Consider the following 18,155-nt stretch of genomic DNA (forward strand, 5'->3'; position numbering starts at 1 on the left):
TTTAATACTTAAAATCATTAAACCACATTAAACTTAAGGCCTGGAGGTCAAATCCGGCCCGCAATAACTCTGTAAGTGGTCCTCTAAACTTGAGGGGGCCACTTAAATGAAACGTAAATAAAGCTTTCAGAGCAACAAACTCATCATGGTACTGGGATGGTATTAAATAAATTTTAGACACCAACTAAAATGAAAGAATAGTCGTAGTTTTTAATCTGCAAAAAATGTGAAAAGAAACCATGTTAAGCACAACTATTATGAACTGCATTGTGTATCTTACGTGTATTTATTCATAAACTTAAAACATTAGTTTCTCATCAAATGCTGTCCATTGACACGTTTTCTAGATTTCTATAAACAAAATTCTTCTTGGACTTGTCATCAGAGATTTCTTCAGGGATCAAGATTATTTATTTAAAACAGAATAAAAAGCTAAAATCTAAACAAAGGTATTTAACAATAATGCTTCTGTTGTTTCATTTAACACTTTTTTCATGGTAAAATGTTAAATGGAAAAAAAAAAAAAGTGGTGTTTTACACATCGTGTTCACATCAGTTTAGTTGGTGGTTGGTGTTTCTAATCATGTTGCCAATCTCTGAACGATTTGCTTCTTCATTCTAATCATGCAATAACTTCACTCAAATATAGCACCAACTTTTCAGTTTAACAACAGTATAGTTATGGAAGCATGCTCCATGTTTTCTTTGTTCTAGACTTTTCCAGACCTTATAACTATTTAAAGATGATTTTCATACTTTCCCACACTTTTAAGACTCTGTGCTGCGTACAGAGACCTAAAAAATAAATAAATAAATAAAGGAGCAGTATGGAATTTCAGAGCAACAACAATAAAACTTATAGACAGTATCAGTTACCCTGAGAGTGTTGTGCAATAAAAGATTGACTGTTCTGCCCTCAGGTCAACTCACTGCTTTGCATTATCACATGTACAGACAACTTACTCTGAAATGAGTGCTGCCGAACACATCTCACATTTGTGTTCGGCTCAAAGCAAAACAAGACAAACTTCACATTTTTGTTTCAAATAAAAAAAAAAATACCAGGCCAAGAATAAAATGGGGAGTAAATAATCTTTGTTGCTACTAAAACCTTGAAGAAAATAAGCTTGTTTAAAATGTGGAAAAGTACTACTAACGGCAATGTTCACGTGTGATAAAACTGTAGCTTTTAACAAGCTCTGCTCAACTAGACTATATGAGGAAGACTTTTTTTTTATCTTACCACCACTGAATTAGCAGAACAGTGCACACCAACAATGGTCTGGGTTTCATTTCATGAGGGAAGACTTTTCAGTTCAGTAACTCGTGTCAGAAAGTGACTGCTGTAGAACAGGTATTAAATGTGCTATTAGAGACAGAGGGCTATTGCATTTTGCATGAAACTTGGCACAGAGAGAAGGAAAACAATTATATATATATATATATATATATATATATATATATATATATATAAAAAACACATTTTGTCACAAATCTTCACATTCTTTGAAATCTTTCACATTTTGTCGCATTTAAATTGAAAATTTGAATGAATTTTGATGAGATTTTAAGTGACAGGCCAACACAAAGAAGTGCACAGCATGGCGTGCATGTGTTGAGTCCCAGCAGTCAACTTTGTAGAAGGAGTTTTCACTTCAGTTGCAAGTCTTTTGAGGTTTGTCTCTACCAGCTTCACACATCCAAAAACTGGAATAGTTGCCAGTTCTTCTTTGCAAAAATAGACCAAACTAAGTGAGCATAAATCGAAAGCACTGACAACAATATTTACAGACTCTATTGATTATTACTAAATATGTGAGTGTGAAATTATAAAGTGACAAAATGGGAAACCATTTAATTAATATGTATACATTTAAAAGAATTTGTATGCCCCTTAGTGTTTGTATTTAAGTTAGATTTGTGTTCTGTTAGCTACTAAAATAAGAGAATAAAGCAAACATTGAAAAGAGTTTCATTTCTAAGCGTATAAAGTAACAGCATAAAACGTCTCTACAATAAACTGAAGTTCAAAAGTTACCATTTAAGGGCAGTCTGATTTTTATATAAAAACAACATTTTGAAACAAGTATTATTACTCTCCTGTGAACAGATAACGGCAATGTTTAGGTCTTGTTGCATATTTTACACATGATGTGAGGTCAACCCATAATAGGGGGATAATTGAGGAAAGCTACATATAGGATTCTCAAAGATCACTCAATACTTCAGGTCAGAAAATGTCCACTCATGAGCTCCTCTGAGGCAGCAAAACTTAGAAATACCAAAAGTTGACATTAAAATCTTACATAATCTATTATGGTTGTAAACTGCACAACTCAATGCCCCGGTGGCCTTCTTTATATCTGTGTGCTCTTGCAGTCAGCAATAAAAAGAGAACCGATTCATCCAGCAGACTAAATCACATTGTCAGTTTTATGACACAGAAGCTTTTAACAGCATTTTTTATGGTTTAGAAAGTAATTACCGGTAATGACACACAAATAGTAAGCAAGCCTTCTAGTACAAAGGGAGGGACATCAAGAAAGTTAGCCTCGAAAAAGTTTGGGAACAAAGATCCTTTGCTATGTGATGGAGCGAGAGCTGTGGTGGTTTGGTGGATTAAGAGATTTGTCTGGCAAGCTGGCAAGAAACCACAAATTTATTATCTCTCTGTAAAGTTTACATCTTGATAAAGCAAACTAAAATGACTTAAAAATAAAACAAAACGCAACAATGTTCCACATTACAGTTCTTACTCTTGTAAATATTTTCAATTGGCTGCCAGAGAAGATGCCAACGTCTTCTCCGTCTCTACGGAGACAGGAAAAACCTGTTGCTGTGAACCAAGATTCTGCAAACTGAACTAAGACTACAAAGCTTCTTCCATGCACACAAAACAAGACAAACTTTGATGTTTGGAAATATTTAAATTTACGGAAAAGCAGAAACAGTGAGGGTGTGGAAACTCTTATTAGCAGCATGTCCATAAAGCAACCAATTGTAAGCTGGCTACAGAAGCACATAGCCTGACTAACATGAGCTTCTATAGAGCAGAATAGAAAAAGCTACACTATGTGACACAGCAAGCTTAAAACTTCACCAGTTTGGACAAAGTTTGAGAAACATTTTTGTTTAATTCTGTATGCCAGGACTAAAATACATGATACAGATAGCTGTAATGATCAATGCTATATACATTTTGAGAAAAATATTTTTTTAAATTAAATTATTGCGATCTTGTTACATATTTGCTAAAAACTTTTTGTACAAACACCAACACCTTACAGTCTCAAACAGGCATATTAAAAGGTAAACATCTAAATGTTTCTCCAACCACAGGAGAACCGGTAAGGTCTCAAGGATGAGAACAGTTAATGTTTATCCAAACTGAAGATAAAAACACCCACAGTTCAAACACTTGAAACAGAAAGAATTTTCCACTTTGAAGGGAAATGAGTAAACTCAACACACTCGTGGAGTTCGGGAATGTGTGGACAGAAATTAAGTGGAAGTAGTTATAAAGATTTATTTATTTTTCCCCCAGAGTCCTTGGAGAGCACATTTATGGAAATTCCCTTGTAAATTCATTTCTTCTAAGCAACTACAATGTGCGTCTCAGTCATACTGTTTCCATTTTATCACTAAAGCCATCAGAACTGTCCTATTTTGACGCCAGGATAACACAGCATTCCTTTCCCATGATCCATTCGCACACGTCAGGCAGTGAGTGAAGATAGACCCCCTGAAACGGGACAGAACTGCTTTCCCACCATTTAGTGTTTAGATACTTGAGCCTCAGCTTTAGCAAATCTAACCAGCACAAAATCAAATATGATTCAAGAAAACTGCTAAAATGAGTAAATAAGAGTTACTCCGGTAAATGCCAGACAAATGAATCCATTAATATTCTCCAGTAGAAGGAATAGGAAATTGAAGGGCCACATTATGAGCTATGATTGTTAAGGGGTGGATAATTGGATGAACTCAATTATTTAATGTAGTTGGTAATCAGCATTAAATGTGATTTATTGGCTGTGAGTCACAGCAGTCATTTCATATTACTGAAACTGTATATTATCTACCAGAAGATCACTAAATTTGATATAGTATTTTTTCCATAGTTTTGTTTTTCAATGCAGGTCAGTTCAACCCAATCAAAGATTAATTATACACATTGCTGGTCTAAAGCCTTAGATGTTAGTTAAAACATTAATTGTGAAATCAGGAATTTAGGACATTTTAAATTCAATAACAACAGTGTGTAACGGATTTCAACACATTTTTTCTTATGATTAAAACAGCCAGTTGTATTTCTTTCTTCTTCTAGGAAATGCGACTCCACTTCCCAGCTATGAGACAATGGTATTGTAATCAGCATCCTGTTTGTAAAGTCTGTGGCAGAAGTTTTGGTAAGTGTCACAGCAGTTTGAAAACTGGACAAATCTGCAGTGCACTGGTTGCCTCGCAGCAAAAACATCCTGGGCTCCTGTTTTGGCGGAGCTGGTATCTGCTCCATGACCATATTGGGTTTTCTGTGGGTATTCCAGTCTCAGCCTGCATATTATATTAATTGGAGGCTCTCAGTTGCCCTTCGGGGAGTGAGAACATGGATAGTTGTTTGCCTTCTGTATCTGTTGACCCCACCTTACAATGTGGGAATAATAGGAATAATTGATGTGCTCCAATGCTTTTTTATCAGAACCCTTATCTAAAGTTTGATCATTATGAATGCTGGAAGGATGGACAGTTTTTAAAAACTAAACTCCGACTCTAACATGAGTCAGTGTGTCACTTTGGCGGAAGACCCAAGTACAAGCAAAAGGCAGGAAAGATCATCCTGAAGTAAAATGTTGACAATAATAGACGGAAAACAGTCACAAAAAAGCAGCAAACACAAAGGGAAACTAATAAAAAGCAAACCATCTGTGGAAGCATGACAACTCAACAAAGACGTCTGAGGAGCGATTCCTGGAATATTGAACAAATAAGTTTAATAACCAAGCTTTATGCAACAGTGGGTGAAAAGGAACTGGTGTACTGAGTAAAAATGGCAAGTAAGCAAGGATGAATACAGGAAAACAGATGTTGTTAAAAGCTGAACATAATTAAATAAACAAAATCAAAAACATAAGGATTCACTGAACATGCAAACAGTGAAAACGCTGGTGATAAAACTAAGTCTTTCTGATTGTGACACCCCATATACAACTAAGAGACAATAACCTAATTAATATTCAAAAGATGCCACGTTTTCATGGTATGACGTACTTTGAACCAAAACTGAAAAATATAATGTAATCCTTTTTTTTAAACCAAAAACAACTGCTGATAAAATAATTTAAACAAGATTTTAGCTCCAGCATGTATATTTATGAATAATATTTAAATGTTATAAATGTTTAAATGCATGCATATACTGTTTATAAAATTACCTCTGATATCAATAGTTTTTTTAGTGAGTGTGCTTGTTGCATAGAATATTTCACTATTTTCTTAGTTTGCACAAAAATACTGACAGACTTTCTTGTAACATTCAGAAATATTTTGAAAATGGCTACCTTTTTCTATCATATTTGTAGAGACAGGTGGAGGAAGGGCAGTACTGTGTTACACCGTGGTCCATGAAACTGGAGAAAACTCTCTTCACTCCAGTGATTTTCCTGGAATCTCATTAAAAACGACTTTAAAGTGTAGGAATCATGTGACGGACAACTTTTACTCCGCTGAAACTAAACTTTTTAAGAGCTTGGTTACTGACTCCTGACGACTTATAATTTATGTTTCTCAGCTGAAATCAGCTATCAATACACTATGTGTTCTTCTAAAGATGGCAAAGTAAACATAGGAGCAAACAGAAGCATATTTACATAAAGCAGTTTTAAATAAAGCTCAGTTTGAGTGGTTCTTCCAGTTATGAGGCAAATACAATTCAAACATTCTCTTTCACTTGCTCTTGCTTCTGGTCGGCCATGTTTGAACAGGTAACTATTAAATAACATCACTTGGAACTAATTATAAGTTTTCTTACAGCATTTCCAATTGAGCTTAGTTACTTCTGGAAAAAGCGAAGCAACGCTGCTCGACTGTAACTTAACCTTCATTCATGTGTCTATACGTCTCCATGACAAAAGTAAAAAGATATTCTAATTTAGCTCCAGAACCTTGTATTGTAACTTAAAATGTATATATAAAGGATAGACAGATACATGGGCATTCAAACAATTTTCTAGCATCTGTTTTTTTAAACAAACAGACTAATTTAATCTATTTCCTGCTGATAGTTGGACACGGATTTTCTGTTGCTAAGCTATTTCACATGCAAAATCAACTAAAACAAACACTGTTGCTATACCACAGTCTATCAAGAAGATTTAGAAACTGTTTTATTATTGTTACAAGAGATGCCTAAAAAAATAGAAACTGTTGCCTATTAAGCTTAACTTGACTAGCTTTAACTGATCATCTTGGGTTTCCTGGAAAGGAAACCCTTTGGGGTTGAACAAACAGAAGCGCTATGGCAACACCTCCTGTTTTTCCACCGTGTTTTCTGAGTTTTGATGTCATTTCTTCAGATTAATGATAGTGCTAACAATGACAATCAAGCAGACTGCCAAATGAGGTTAAAAGTCACTGAAAATTGCTGGCACTGCAGAGGATATACTGACATGGAGACAATATATTTGTCCATTGTAAGAGTTTTCTTTTTTTATTTCCCAATCAGTCAGCTCAATAAAATAAGATTCTCTAAAATTCCCTAGAAGGAGTGATTAAGTTTATCCCATCAGCCAAAGTAAAAATAGTCACTGAATTTTATGTCCCAAAGATCTCTCTGACATTTTCCTTCCATAAATCTCTGGCAAATATACGTCACATAAATTGGGGTAATTGCCAGAAGCAGAGTACACAACCTGATGTCGACTGCTTCTAGCTGAAATCCACAGTCTAACTTGAAAAATGTAATTTGTCACATAAAACAACAATTATACAACTGATCCTTAAGGAAGCCTTAAGATTTTTCTCTATGTAAATGTTGATGCTGCTTCATAAGATGATGAGTGCATCTCAAAATTTTAGATGTGCATAGAATATAGTTAAAAGGTTAAAGAGAGATTTCAACTTAAAGTCCAATAATCAGTGAGAGGCAGCATATTCTTAGTTTTGAACTTTTACTGTACATATCAACATCAGATTTATTAAATGAGCTCAATAAATGTCACCACCAATAGACATATTTTGCTTCCTAATGCAGGTGTTTGTATTACAAATAAGTTTAGTCTAAACAGAGACTCTGGGCTGGCTGGAGCGGTGATTTCTTTTGTGTGTTTTCTCTCTAAAATATATCTTTTATGTTAACAATCTGAACCAGCATCATAAATATACCGAAAGCTAGTTTTTGTTAATCTGGTGGTTCCCCAGTTTGTTGCTGCACTTTTGAGAAATTGATTCAGCAGGAATCTAATTTCTTAAATGTTTTTTTTTATTCACACTGTAATCCAAAATTTGTTTTTTTCTGTTCTGGTCAACTGTGATGCAATTAATAAATGCCAACAAATATGGGATCCATTTTATTAGCACATTTACAGTCACTGGCAGTCTTAGTAGTAAACTTTGACAAATAAATTCAAGTATCTCCTTCAACCTTTAATCCTCTGTGGCCAGAAATAGAAGAGAACTGGACTTCAACTAGATACACAATTTAATAATAGAAATGAGGCCATTGACGCAATCACTGTCTTTATGCTTGCACAGTGATGTACAAAGTCATCCAGCAAATGCTCTCATTCACAATCATTTACAGTCTAAATACTCAGCTCTTCTCATATGAGCTCTGTGCTCACATGAGGAAACCCAGAGCAATGCTGGCAAAATGTGTGATGATAAAGGTTATGAAGACACGGTGACATAAAAAATTTGAAGTGAAAAGAGGAAATGAAATAAACTGCTACTTTACACATAGTAATAAGACTATGACAGTGACAGAGAATACAGAGGAAGAAAATATTTTTGCTCTAAACATTTTATCAAGATGGGAAACAGCAGTGTTGCATCCCAATAATGCCAGTGTATTCCCAAGTAGGCTATCCAAGGTCACGGTTCCTCCTTCTTCCTGGCAGCACAAACACATAACTTTTACGATACGTTGTGTGCTAAACACTTGTTTGTGATAAATCTATGCTGGTAGTTGATGTTGTATATGTCATCAACCAAGTTTAACTGAATAATCTGAGTACTTTCTTTACACAGCTATTTTGTTGTTTCAAAGGTGGAAACGTTAGGATCTATTAATCTTTAGAACCACCGATAGCTTAGGGAAGTGACTGTACAGTAATTCTCACAAAAGTTAACAACTGAAAAGTATTGCTATAATCTTGTCAGAAATTTCTACCCCTCTAAATCTATATTTTATTAAAAAATGTTCATTTTTTTTTTTTTTCATTTATGCCTCAGAGTAAGTAGGATTTTTTTTTAATTTAAATTAGAACGAATGCTTTTCCTAGCTGTCAAAGAAGTCACAACTTGTCAAGTGCATCTTGAGGGCTGGAACTTTACTCGTTTGCTAAGACATTAGCTCAAATGAAACTTCTGGACTGCACACACAGAAGCTGTAACATTAGAGTTTTCAAAACAAAATGATTTGGTTTTTCATTGTTTTATTTTTTGTACTTTCCACACTTAATAGTAACATTAAATATATGAATGTAGCTCAGTATAATAATTGCAAGGAAAATTCTTGTTGGTAAAACTGCTTATTTGGTCAGGATTGCTCTTTGTGATCGTTTTTGGTGTCATTTTGACTCACTATGGACTAAAAAAAAACAAAACAAAAAAAACAATGCAGGTCATCTGTAATGTTTTTACTTTTCTGACCTCAAATAATTACAGTAATCATCATTTGAGGCCATACAAGTTATGTTTTTTTTTAATCAGACTACGATGCATTGGCATCAAACTAGCTAGCTAGGTAACTAGCTTAGCATCTGAAGACTAGCCAGCTACATTTTCTACCTTCGTCATGGAAAACATTGTGAAGATTTTCATCTGTGCAACGAGAAATATATAAAAAAATACTAGATAATTTTGTAAGTAAATCTAAAAATAAGGTTGGAATTTTAGAAGATAACCGCCAAGCTACATTTCAGCTCAGAGAATCGGAGAATGCCCATTTTCCTATTTTATTTTACTGACTTAGTCATCATTTTAATTTGACAAAGCCAGATTGTATATATTTGTAATGATTTACACAGACTTTGTGGAGCTTCAAGTGGGTCTACTCTATACAATGGACCACTTCTAGAAAGGGAAGATTAATTTTAAGAAAAGGCTCCAAATGTTTCCATAACTCCAATGATAACATCCTGAAAACCACTAACCTCCTACTCAAAACACCATCCTCATTATCAGAGGCACCCGCAATATTTACCACTGATCTTCTCAACTTGCTGCAGTATTGCTTGTAATCTTCATCATCTTAATTGAGATCACAATCATCAAACTCACTGGCGTGCAGCAGCACCTAATTTCAGCTTTAGTCATTCACAAAAACAATACAACTAAAACAATCTGAATCCCACACCACATAACCACAGCAGCTCTGTGACTCCTCACTGTATTTTTGTTTATAACTCTGCTTAACAAACTTGTCAAATGGTGAGTAAAGGCTGCTTCAAATAAAATACAGCTAAACCACAAAACTATTTAATACATAGCTTCTCTCTACCCATGGGCAAGCAAGCACAAAACACTATTCAAAGTCCTGCCATGAAAGAGAAATGGGTCACCACACTGTAAAAAACTCCGCTTTAAAATGTCCCAAGTTACAGTGCAGCGTCTGTGTGAATTATATATTTTAGGCTGTGGGTCTTGAAGCTCTTACTCAAAAGTTAAACCAGAAGGTCTTCTGTGGAGTGATTTGTAAAACCACATCACATGTAATTGTGTTTTTATCCCCACATTTCAGAGATAGAACTTCAAATTTACAAAGCCAGAGCACATTGTAGCACCATCCAAATATCCTCCACTGGAATGGACTGCTCAGCAGTGACAAGGGATAATAATCAAGTCATTCATAAACTACAAAACATAACATAACCTTTGGGATTATTCCATATGAATCTGGGTCACTGATCACAAATATTTGGTTTATCCTGCCTCTCTAGGAGATTAACTGTCCTGGTGGGAAGTGTGAGAAACAATGTCTGGGACATATACACTATGTAGACTAATACATTCAAGAAGAGCAATGTGCAAATATGTCATAAACTAACAAAACCTTGTATGTTTACAGTGCAAAATAAGGGAGGAGCCCTGGTGTATTCAGAAATCTCATGTGGTGTTCAAAAGCTTCTCTGATATTTAAGACATGCAGCAGAGCACAATATAGCATGTGTGTACTTCTCTTTTCTGCTGTAGAGGCCAGTACTTTCCACAGGAAATCCTCAGTCACAGAGGTGGAACCAACCCAAACAGAGGTGGAGGTTTACCGTCTCCTTAGCCCAACACCTTCAGACATCCATGGACACATACTAACTTTAGCATTATGGCTTTAAAAGATAGACACACTCACTAAGTATTTTGTGTGATTACACAGGGAATCCTTATGAATCGATACCCAGTTCTTAAAATAGGCTAAAGAAAGTTTTGTCGTATTTCATCCATATTAAGGTCCTTTCAGTAATCTTGCAAGAAATATTTACAGTTTTACAAAAATCTACTGTTAATTATGTTAAGTCTGTATATGGCCACTGCTTGTTCGGCTTTTCCCCTCCTCATGTGCCATCTGAGCTGGAACACCTATGGTCCTCTTGGGGTGAAACCCAGCCTAGATTTTCTCTTGGTTTATTTCTGCCCTTATACAGTCAACATGAATCAGTTCCCATTTCTGGCTTCATGAGCTGCATCATTACATATTAAACCAGGCTTTTATTAAAATCTTCATATGGTATTTAAATTATATGTTTATGTACTGCATGGTAAAACTTTCATCTGTACTACAAGAGAACCAATTTCTATGTTTTACAAGCTGTTTCAATTTAAAAAAAAAAAACAAATGTAAACACATTCAGCTGAATTAATTTCAGAGAAATATGCTTTGAAAAATGGGGGGGGGGGCAAAATTCATGAATCAGACACAAATAAACATCTACACTTTATACAATGTAGAACTACAAGGGGGATAGTACATCAACAAAAAATTACCTTTGAATTGAATCTTTAGATTTGATCTTTACTATTGTATCAATACAAAACAAAATGAGTAATGAACCATTTCCTGTTAGTTAAAATTCAACAAAGCTCTTTGCATTCTAAGATTAAATCTAGGCCACAACATCATTATCCCATCATGTCATTTAGTAATTTAGTCAAGTTCCTAACCCTCTGAGAACTGCTGTACAAAAATATCACAACTATTACTAGCAAAGTTTGGAGTTTGTGCTTGAATGAGGTTCTGTTGCTGCAACTTGTGGATAAATCTGCCCTCCAGTTTGGTTGAAGAGGAATTTAAACATTGAGACAAGTTTTGGTTTTTGATTCCTACACTGCATACTCACAGTAGATTCACAGCTCATAAACAACCACTACCTAAATTTCATTCAAGTTTGTGGTTCCAACATGACAAAATGCTAAAATGTGGCTACACATTTCAATCAGTGTTTTATTTTATTATATCAAAAAAAAAAAAAAAAAAAAAAAAGAAGAAGTTTTGCTTCACAAACTTTGACCAACTAGCACAAACCATAAATACAAGTATTCTCCCTCTTAAGGTCTGGGGCAAGAGTAAAAAACTCTTGGTAGAAAGGGTTCAGAAAAAAAAAAAAAACATTAAAGAAGGCAGACTAGAAAGCCTGCATGGCAACTATGTCAAATACACAGAAGCTGCTAATGCCTAAAGCCATCACAAACCCTTCAATGTCATCATTTGTTCTTTTTTGTGTTTTCATCTTCCGGGTCATTTGGTCACCAGTGTGCCAAAGACACATGGCTATATTTACACCACAGCTAAAAAAAATGCCATGATAATAAACAAATCTTTGAAACACTTCCAGAGTAATTTGCATGGCTAACAACTTGACTCTCTTCACTGCACAAAAACGGTTTGATACATTCCTCTGCAAAAACTGCTGCACGCAGAAACATGTCAGCAAGGTCTTGATGTTTTTCTCATCAAAACTGCATTAGGGTGCATTTAACCACATTTCAGCAGACTGTGGTTAGTGATGGTGTGATAGTGCATTTTCTAATGACATAGAAAAAGGAAGTAACAGGCATTTTAAAACATTGACAGAGAAAAATACAGATATGAAATAAACCAGTAAGTGCTTCAATACAGGAGAAAATATGAAGTATGTTCGAGCAGGACTATTAAAGGATTTAGAAGCCATGAAAAAACGGAACTGCCCAAATGAACATCAACAAAAGCATGATAATGCATGGAAGTCGAAACTTGTGAACCAAGTTCTAACCTGTGAGGATGGCTGTGATTGGCGGCGTGAAGTTTTCTGATGACCTCCTCACTGAAGTCAAAATGAACTCTTCCTCTGGCACAAGGTGAACGCCGGTACATTTCCCCGACACAAGCACACACTCATGCACACACTACCCTGCACATATCATCACATTTGTAACCAAAAACATGTCAAACTAATCCTAAAGCATCCCAAACCACCCAATGTCACACTCTCACACACACAGTCCCAGTAGCGATAACTGCAAAGTAGAGTCGTGGATATACAACTCTGATGTCTGTGCTAAAGAAACTCATTGAGTCCAGTAATACATGACTCAGGCATGCTCCGTGACATTCACACAACTGTTACCTATAAACCCTTTGTAAAAGAAAAGTTTCTCAGCAGATCATCCATTGGCCACCCTGTCCGTGGTGCTAAGCATGCAGCAAATAGGTGTCCGTACATCTTCTCCACACACTCGATCTCCTGTTACACACAACAATGTCAGCAGCAATCCACACGTCACATCACGGAACTCTTTCATCCCGTTTTACACTTGGTCACACTCCTCTCTCTCTCTCTCTCTCTGAGCTCTCTTTACGGACTCTTCTCCTCGTCACAGACTTTACTTCCTCCCCATGCTGCGTGTGTGTGTATGCGTGTGTGTCTGTGTGTCTATGGGGAGCTCTGTTCCCTTCAGGCGACCCGGCAGAGTTTGGCAGGAAGCTTTAAATTGCGGAGTGGAGTTGCTGGAGAGGAGTCATAACTCATCCACTGCTGACAGCCTTTAATTAATCCTGTATCAATGTAGTACACACAGAAGAGCAAGTCAAAACAGAAGTGACCAAACTGTGGTGAGATAAGAGTTAATTTTCCCATAAAATTGCTTCTCACAGGATTAAAATAGTCTACTGAACAGTACATCGAGTACAAAATGGGATTGTTTCTTATGACGGAACATTATAGATAAAACATTTTTGGCAGTAATTTATGAATAATGACTTGAATTTTAAGGGATAGTTCATGATTTACTTTGTAAAATGTTGTTTAATGGCTTCTGATTATTTTTGTTTGCTTTGATAAAAAAAAAAAAAGAAGTCAGGCTCAGGTTCCACCCAGTGTCTTATAAATCCATATCAGCGTCCAAATACGTTGTTTTGAGTACACCTTGACAAATTGTTAGAATATCAACATTTAAATAAAAAGGTCCAAGAAAGGCTCATCTGTTTGTTGGGAATCTGATATCTAGGTGTAAATACAGATAAATAAAAAGTATGATTTTTTTATTTATTTATTATTTTTAACTCTTTCCAAATGCCTTAAGACACATTAAATATACTGCTCAAAAAATAAAGGGAACATTTCACTTTAATTTTGTGTGTGGCTCCAAATCCAGGCCTCCATTGGTTAATAAATTTGCTTTCCATTGATGATTTNTNTGNTATTTTGTTGTCAGCACATTCAACTTTGTACAGAACAAAGTATTCAATGAGAATATTTCATTCATTCAGATCTAGGATGTGTTATTTGAGTGTCCCCTTTATTTTTTTGAGCAGTGTATAAAATGCTAGAACCAGCTTCTTATTACCTACAGTAGCAACGTCACAATTTGCAAACATTAATTGCTTAATTTACTAAATATATATATTTTACAATACAAATAAAAATTTCAAATTTATTTTGTTTTGTTCCAGGATTCAAACAGGGAGGTTGGTATTAACAACCAAGTCCACCTTAAATGTCATTCTGTGTGAAAACTAGGTGGCATCTGGTGTCATCTCAGGGGGCCGCAGTGCCTGTTCACATGAAAGGGTACGGAAACCAACAAGACCTCAGTTTATGAAAAGTACACCTGTGATAAATAGCAGTACATGACAAAATATGCTAATAAAATGTTTTATAATCACAGTTGAGCAAAGAGCCAAACTGACAAATCTCATTTGTGTCAGTTTTGATTGCAATATATAGAGCTCATAATTTCCAACATTAAAAAATTAAGCATGCAAAATAAATTATGTCTAAACCTTTACTTCATATTTCTTTTATTTTATTAGTATCATTGTGTTTGATGAAAATCTGGCGTCATCTGCATACAATTTTAAAAACATGAAAAGCAGATCGTATAAAATATTAACCTGAACGCTGACTCACAGGCACCTGAATAATTGAGCAAGTGGAGAAACTGCTTCAAGATAATAAAAGTGAGGGAGAAAACTTTTTTTTTATTACCCTATTGTTTATTCAAACAGTTGTGACCACTGGGCTCAAAGCAATAGTTTAAATTTTGGAACCTTGATTCTATTTTTTTCTTTTATCTTTCAAACTAATATTAAAAACAAATGCTAAATTGTAATCTCATTCTAAATTGTATTGAGTTTCAGGATGCAGGCTCCTCAAGCTTAACCTTTCTGCAGCAGAATGTGCACGAGCAGGACTCATAAATTCATATTCTTACCTCAAATAAAATGTGACACTGGTTGAGTGAGAAAGTGTTTTACGTTTCTCGTCTTTCAAGAGGAGGTAATTAAGCTCCGTAGGAAAACCATCCTGAGTAACAACCCGAGGTGTTTCTCAAAACCAACAACACGACAGGACAAGCCAGCTGCCACATCACTTAACTAAGAATGATTCAGATGGATGACACATTAGACAGGCACTCAGACAACCACACAATGGGAGGAGTCCAATCGCAGAGACCGAAACCTGAATAGCCACTACGTACATGGCAGCTCAACCCGCTGCTTGTAAATGCACACTAGCAAGAAGATATGGTAGCCACAGGGCATCCTGCACACAATGTGGAAGAAAGAAAAGACACCTCCCATTAATGTCTGAAACAGAAACCCAAGGTAGAGAACATATAGAAAGTCTTTCACTTCACTTATTTATAATTTTTTGTGTTCTTATGCAGTATTTATGACAGCCCTGGAGGATAAAGACTTCCGGGAAGTTCAATAGTTTCTTTTTCTGCAATCATTGTGTGACTTTTTCTTTATCTAAAAACAGTTCTTGTGGTTGTGATGACCATTTGTAGCTAAACATTTTGTAAATAAATGTTTGAGTTAAATGCTTGTTAAGAAGCAATAATATTTTCTGTAACATTTAAGTTCTAGAATGTGTGTATGTGATCCTTTTGTTTGTGAAATGTTTGTTACCTTTTGGGTGTGTCCTTGTAGCAGCCATCTTGGAACCTACCAAAAAGGAGGCCCGCCTCAAACCCAGCTCTTTTATAGAAAGGCCCATGTTTGCTGGACTTTGATTGGCTGGGCAGTTAATTGAGAAGGTGGGGACAACAGTATATAAGGAGACTGTTGGCTGAGCCAAGGAGAGACTGAAAGCTAGAGAGACTGTAAGCTAAGAGACTGTTGGGAAAGATGTCATTTTGTCTTGTCCGTGAGCTATGCTGTGCTGAAGGAGGCCTAATAAACCACCTTTGTTTATGCTACAGCCAGCTTTGAGGAGTTTTTCTTCCACACCACACCTCTCAGTGTAACAATGCTGCACTTTTGAATATTCTATGTTAACAAGGCTTGATCTAAAAAATATCAGACATTTCACCATTTTTGACTTTTCAGATTAATTATTACCATTTCTGACATATGAATGTTTTAGTATGGTTTCCATGCATTATGGAGACATAATTTAAAACTACTTAAATATTGTTGTTCAATTAAATCATTAATTATTATCTCAAAATATTTTATCAAAACTTATTTCCATTTATTATAGTTCCAGTTCCCTTTATGAGGCATTTTACTCTCATGGAAAGACAGATTATAATCCCTGATATGACTAAAATTATAAATCACCCCCTAAACAATATTGACCAAATACATCACAAAATATATTTAAATAATTAAAATAATTAAATGAAATGTCAAACAATCTATATATAAACTGCAATATGCAGACTTTTTATTTTTGATTGAGGAAATATTTAATTTGGCCATAACAAACTTTACATCATAAAATTAATCACTGATAAATGTAGCATAGTTACATTTGTGATATCAATAGAAGTGTTAAGTTTTTTGCAAACAATCAGAAAACAAATATAAAAACAGCAAAAGCAAACCCAAAGCTCTGCATGAGTGAGAAGGGTAACAGGAGGTTTCTACAGGGATAATATATATATATATATATATATATAGCTGAACATTTAAATCAACCACCTCTGTCATAACATGGAGGCCAAATAAACCTGCAGTGTTATGCAACTTGAATCTGTTTAGTTTCAGTCGTTCACCTGATAGTATAAACATCATGCCGAGGCAGTTGTCACGCTCTATACACAAACCTCTGGCAACATAACAAAACTACTTCAGATACCACTTCTAATTTTAGTCAGTGATTCAGTATCTGTTGGGTTAGATGTTGTTAACATACTTTTCACTGTTGGGCGGAGAACTCGTGAAAGTATGCTCACACCATGAGAACTTTCACAACAGAAATCTCCAAAGCCCTCCCTCAAAGATATGAAAACATTTCTGCAAGTCCTTTTCATAACCACTAGATGGCACAATTTCATTCTACAAATAAACTTGGCAGTAGCCAGGGTTCTGTGAACAGCAATGGCCACAAGATGACAGTGTTGTATCAGTGTATTTTCCAGAATTTGTCATACTGAGACCTGCAATTCACATCTACAAGAAGCGACATGAAATATGCTGCACATAATGTAAGCACAGGTCTGTTCTTTGTTGTTTTTGCTGGCTTAAAATGGCAGTGATAACACTGGTGAGAGGTTATGTAGAAAGTGATCGGAAGCTGACGGCTCGCATGCCTACATAATAACTAGCAATTAGAAGGATGGTGTGCTCTGAAGACCGAGCTATTACACTGCAGTTTTTCTCAATATGGAAATCTACAAGCCTATCATTAGACCTCGGCAATCTATAGATTGAAAGATGTTGCCACAATTAACCCTTTTAAATTTAACTGGCATCCAAAATTTAATGGGTTGTAAGAAATGCATTCAGTCAATGCAAACACCATCTAAACTTGCATACCTCACCATTATTTTAATTTAGAACTTTGATGGTGTTTCATTGTGAACATTGAATAATGAAATGTTTGCATGTATATTGTCAACCTGCTGACCTCAGCTGTTAGCGTAACACAAATAGATAATCCTTGTCTTAACAAAACAGGACGGACAGCAGCAAACGGGACCACAGCTGCTTGTGACTCAAGCAGACAGGCGCAGTATCACCTCTCATGTCAACACTTTCCTCACACACACAAACACAGACACACACAATCATATTAAATCAAGATCAAACAGTGAGCAGTTTTCCTGAAAGCAGTTTAAATATAAACTTTATAAAGGAAGGCAGAGGGCTCCAGTTCATAAGGGCAGACTGACAAAAAGATAAGTTTATCAAAAACAACAGAAGATGACAGGAATGGCAAAAATATTTTTGCTGATGGGGGAGAAATAGATCAATATGACAATCAAATCATCCAACTTCTATGTAAGTTCGTTATTTGACTCCCAGATAGAAGACCGATTCTGTAGCACAGACCTTTATCTATTTTAACATTAATCTCTAATCAATCGTCTTAAGGTGTTGTCACATACTGTAAATAGGCAAGTACTTGCTTCAGCAAGGTCAAAATGTCAAAAGAGCTATAAAAAATGAAAACGCTCTTCTTCTACATTCAGACATTTAGCAAAGAAAGACCAATTGCTATTTCAGTTTATTTTAC

At 35.4% G+C, this 18,155-nt stretch overlaps 1 protein-coding gene across 3 annotated transcripts in view; it reads right to left on the reverse strand.

The window, feature by feature from the left end:
* Window positions 1-18,155, reverse strand: part of LOC106953973 (cAMP-specific 3',5'-cyclic phosphodiesterase 4B-like) — a 164,997-nt gene that overhangs the window by 56,248 nt on the left and 90,594 nt on the right. The window contains exon 1 of one of the 3 annotated variants that reach the window (XM_015043142.1): window positions 12,462-12,978. The exons of the other annotated variants lie outside the window; for them this stretch is intronic. Within the exon in view, the coding sequence (XP_014898628.1) occupies window positions 12,462-12,562 (101 nt within the window). The 5' untranslated portion in view covers window positions 12,563-12,978. Of the gene's footprint in view, window positions 1-12,461; window positions 12,979-18,155 lie in introns of those variants that run through there. 3 annotated transcript variants of the gene reach the window in all.

The sequence above is a fragment of the Poecilia latipinna genome, unplaced genomic scaffold, assembly GCF_001443285.1.
Source record: "Poecilia latipinna isolate Pla-1442-1.1 unplaced genomic scaffold, P_latipinna-1.0 Scaffold618, whole genome shotgun sequence".
In the NCBI taxonomy this organism is placed as follows: domain Eukaryota; kingdom Metazoa; phylum Chordata; class Actinopteri; order Cyprinodontiformes; family Poeciliidae; genus Poecilia; species Poecilia latipinna.